The sequence below is a fragment of the Arachis ipaensis genome, chromosome B04 (assembly GCF_000816755.2).
Source record: "Arachis ipaensis cultivar K30076 chromosome B04, Araip1.1, whole genome shotgun sequence".
Classification (NCBI taxonomy): domain Eukaryota; kingdom Viridiplantae; phylum Streptophyta; class Magnoliopsida; order Fabales; family Fabaceae; genus Arachis; species Arachis ipaensis.
In genome coordinates, this window is record NC_029788.2 from 2,118,449 (window position 1) to 2,123,268 (window position 4,820).

Genomic DNA, 4,820 nt, shown 5'->3' on the forward strand with positions numbered 1-4,820 from the left:
TTGGCTCTCTGTATTTTGAAGGTGAGAGGGAAAGTTTTTTTTCCGAAAACCGGTCAGGTTCTGGTTCGATCCGGCCAACCGATTCCTGCCGGTTCAATGGTTCAGGAGCGGTTCTGCCCGGTGGTTTCAGACTGTAAACCGAACCGTATAAAGATACATATATTTTTATATGTATCAAATTCGTGGATTTGAAATTTACATATAAAGATACAGGAGATGAATGTAACCAAATTTACTTCAAGGATCTATGTAATTTTATATTTTTTTAATTTTATATTTGAAAAAAATCCTTGTCCTCCCTCGATGTGATGATGCTTGAATCATTTAAGTTTTCAGCTTATATAGTTGCATCTAACACAACTTTACACCGTTTCTAGGCCAAAAGGAAAAATAACACACAATTATATATCTATATATATATATATATATATATATATACAAGGTCATATTCATCAATTATTTCAATTTCATTTCACTTTCATTCTATTATTCATTTCTTTGTTGATTTCTCATCTCCATATATTGATACATACAACAGCAAGTGGAATTAGCGTTTACCTCTTAAACATTTTGTTCTTCACACAAATGAGAGGGAGGTGTTGTGTTGTGTTGTGCTACCTACCAATGAAGCCTGAAACTAGCAGCCTGCATAAGAGGGTGCGCAAAGTATGCTCCTAGTGTCATTGCAGTGATTGCTAAGTATGGCACTCGAATGAACTCCTTGTAGAAATCTTTTGGCAGCTTTTGCCGGCCATCGATAATTGCGGCGAAAGGGACAACACTTGTTCGACCCTTAACTAACTCAAAATCTTCCCCATACCTTAAAGCCAGTCTCCTGTCTCCATTCCAAACACCAAATAGATGATGCGCAATTAAGCCTATTGAAGCTGCAATAGCCACAGAATTTCCGATCCAAATCGTGTGAGCTAGACACCACATAACCTGCCCAACCATCTAGACCAAAACAAATCCTTCAATCAGAGAGCAAAATATGTTCAATCAAAGAGCATAATAAGTTGTGCATTAATAAATACAATAGACATGCATTAAGAAAAATCATTTGATGGTATTTAAGTTATTATTCACAAAGATTATCAAATTCATTAGTCGTACCAAAACTATTTCAAACATTGGATTAATACCTGTGGGTGCCTTGTTATTCTTATGATCCCAGTTTCCCAGAGATGTAATTTAGGCTTGTCAACTGCTGCAACCTCTAAAAGATTAAATGTCGAAGGATACAGAAAAAAGAAAGAGATGAAATTAGAGATCCACACAAGTTCATGAACCCCAGGAGCACTTTGGAGCTGCCATAGTTGAACTCCGTCATATCTGTGGTTAATGAAATACACCTGCATGATGATGCCAAACATGGCAGAGTCTGTTAGTTTGAAGAATCAACTTCCATTTTCACAATGAAATGCTAGTGATCCAAAATAAATAATGCATTTGCTTGCATATGAGAGAGAACCAGACATGAGTTATTGGGTGGATTCATGAGAAAAGAGTAGTAACTACTCACAATGGTACTGAGAGCCAAAGGAAGCGATATCCCTGCGAAAAGAACACGGTATGCTCTTTCTCCAATAAGTTTCTCACCAGAGTCCCGGAGGCTAGCTAAGCCACTATGGACACATGCAAATATGAGAATTAGGATCAACATCACCACCTGCAGATTAACATGTCAAGGTTCCCTTACAAACCACAAGAAAGAGTGAAAGACTACTCTTGCAGATTTTATAAGTGGTTAGGTCATGAACATCACACATTATCTTCTCATCAAACAAAAATATTACAGTAACAATAAGAACAACCAAGCTCTTTCCCACTACTATGATTGAATACAGGGTGAAAATTTCCGTCTATGTGTTCACTGCATTGATCAAAACAATGATGTAATCCTCTATAGTAAACCATACGTCCATACCCATATGTATTGACAATATAATTAAATTTGTGAATGGTTTTTCCTATAATTGTTTTGGTGTCCTTGACTCCTACATCCAACTATTGAGTTGGCGCATCTGATCCACTTTCCTTATTGAGCTTCCAAGCTGAACTTCTACTATGCTATCTCAACTAAGTTACTAACTTTATTCTTTCAGACTATATGCATAAAGAAAGAGCAATTTATCTAATTTATTAGTCTTTATATTTTACTTTATAAAAAATATTTGCTAAACCCATGGGTTTAGTATCAATAGTATAGACACAATTCTAACTATTCATCTTGTATGTAGGGTCCATAAGTACAAATTCTCGTATACAACATGAGTAGTTAGGATTTGATGTCTATATTATGGACACAAAACCCATGGCTTCATGTAACATTATTGTTTACTCTATCCAAAGGAGGATGCTTTGATGGGAGCACAACAACCGAGTTTTGTGCTACTAAGATGTATTTAACAAAACCATTGAGACTTGTATAAACTAATTCTGAATTCACACCTTGGTTCTCAAACTCATTACTTATGGACAAAACTCATTACTTGGTATTCAAGTCCATCTAATCAGAACAAAGTTGACACCAAAGCAAGTGACAAAAGCCAAGCCTTTCCCCCCGATTAATCAATTATAGCTATATGAAGTTCTGAACCAAATGACATCATTTTATCATTTCCCAAATCAGGTTTATACTCAAGCCATATTATGAGTTCACCTCAACCATGTGTACTCATTTGGATATAAGCCAACTAACCCAAAAACACCTTATTGGCCGTTTTCAGCATAAACACTACATACTCAGAAATTCTTGTGTGTTCTTGGAGTATATTAAATTTGGATCACATATTGAAAGTGTTTTGTGTTGACACCATCAGTATCCACACCTTATAACCAGTTTGGAACTTAGTGACAGTTAAGGCTCTTAACCCTTTATAGCATAGTTATATGAAATGCATTATGTAGTACACCACATTTAAAATATTTTCTTTGGAAAATATAATTATGGCGATTCAGTACGCAGATGAATTGTGAATTAGCACCTGCAAATTTATACACGGTATGTCACCTAATTGGTGAATTCATATAAATATGCTAAGTGGGAATCAAACCTGAGGCTCTTCATCTACATACATAAACAGTGTATGAAAAGTGTTTTAGGATCAAGAAACAAATTCATAAACAGAGAAATTCTTCGAACTCGAATTAGATGTGTATCAGGAACATTAAAAAAAAAAAAACTCCTTGGAAAGAGGGGAAGAAACAGAATGAAGTACCTCATGACTATCAGAAACACCTGAAACGGCGTCAACGAAAGCCTTTCCAAAACCGGTTGAATCATCAATCCAAGCAACGTTGAGAACAAACAGCACCGTTCCGAGAATAACGGAAAAGTAAACCCACGAAGATAGTTTCTGTTGGCCCAATTCAAACGCCGCAGAGTCCTCACCAACAAGACTCGAATCTTGTTCTGTTTCGGCATCTGCGTCTCGAATTGAAGTGCGAACAACATCGAATCCCCGACGAGAAGAAAGCAAGAACGGAATTGTACGAGAAGAGTTGAAGTGATGGAATAACAAGCATTTTTGGAATCGATGTGTTTGGTTGGGATTAAGGCGAACTGAGATTGAGTTGGACGGGTGTGTGGAAAGGGGTGGGGAAGAGTGGCGGTCGTGGTGGTGGTGGTGGTTGGAAATGAAGGAAGTGGTGGTGGAGAGAAGGGAAGAAGCCATGTGGCGGTTGGCTCTGCAAAGTGAAGTGCAGGACTGAGAAGCATAGGTTTAGACTTAGTTTGGTAAAGCTTTTACTTTTTAAAAGTAGCTTATAAAAGTTGTGTTTTAAAAGACGGCTTTTTAAAAACTATAGCATTTGCGTTTGGTAAAATCACGTTAAAGATAGCTTTTAATAAGTACAAGTATTATAATTGTATTTGGTAAAACAGCTTTTAAAAATTAAAAAAATTATAATAAACATATTTTTAACCAAGAATAATATTTTTTTTTCAAATTTTAGAGACCAATAATTTAAATATTTATTTGATTTACTCTCTATACTAATATAAATAGAGTTATCATTAGTCAATAATAAAACTTTTATGTAATCTAATGTTAGTACTGATATGCCTATTACCCATCTATATATATTGACTCACTTCTACAAATCACAAAAAATGAGACACATATCTCAAGTAAAATAGATTGTGTTAGAATTTCTGAATGTTAGGTTGAAAAATTAGAAATATATGACGATTCCAATGGCAATATAATGGCGGAAAATATGTGTGAAAAAATAAATAAAATCTAGTGTTAATAATTAATAATGGTAATTTTGAATATTTATTATATTAGATTTTTTTTTTAAATTTTGATAAGCACAAGCCAACTTTAAAAAGCTCCCTCTTAGGTGCTTTCAAAAGCACCCCTAGCTTTTAAAAGCCGCAAGCACAAGCACTTGGGCTTTTTAATTTACCAAACACAAAATGAGGTGCTTATGCTTTTAAAAAGCACAAGCACCTCTTCAAAAAGCTTTACCAATATTGTGTACGGCTTTTGGATTCGGATTTCACTATTTCATATTTTCATTTGTTGTTTTGTTTGTTATGGATGGCATCTACGTCGGCTCTTAATGGTAACATCTCCAACATGCCTTCTGCATTATATATAAATAGAATTTCAATTTATAATAAATTAATTCTTTTTTGTTGGATAATATAAATAAAAAAAGTAAAACGATTAAAGAAGGAGTCAGTGGGAGAGACACATGTATTTCTTATGATTTTTTTTTAAAAGTGTAGGATATAGAAATAAGAAAAAGGAGAAGAGTGATAAATAATAAGAAAAAAATAATTAATCACTGAAAAATATCAATACATGAAT

General features: G+C 34.5%; 1 protein-coding gene across 1 annotated transcript; it reads right to left on the minus strand.

Annotated features, from left to right (window-relative positions):
• LOC107638274 (15-cis-zeta-carotene isomerase, chloroplastic) lies at nt 447–3,612 on the minus strand (the record flags this gene model as incomplete). The annotated part of the gene is given in 4 exon segments (XM_016341467.2): nt 447–954; nt 1,143–1,352; nt 1,523–1,669; nt 3,222–3,612. Coding segments are annotated over 4 exon segments (1,084 nt in total), but the record flags the coding sequence as incomplete, so codon positions are not given.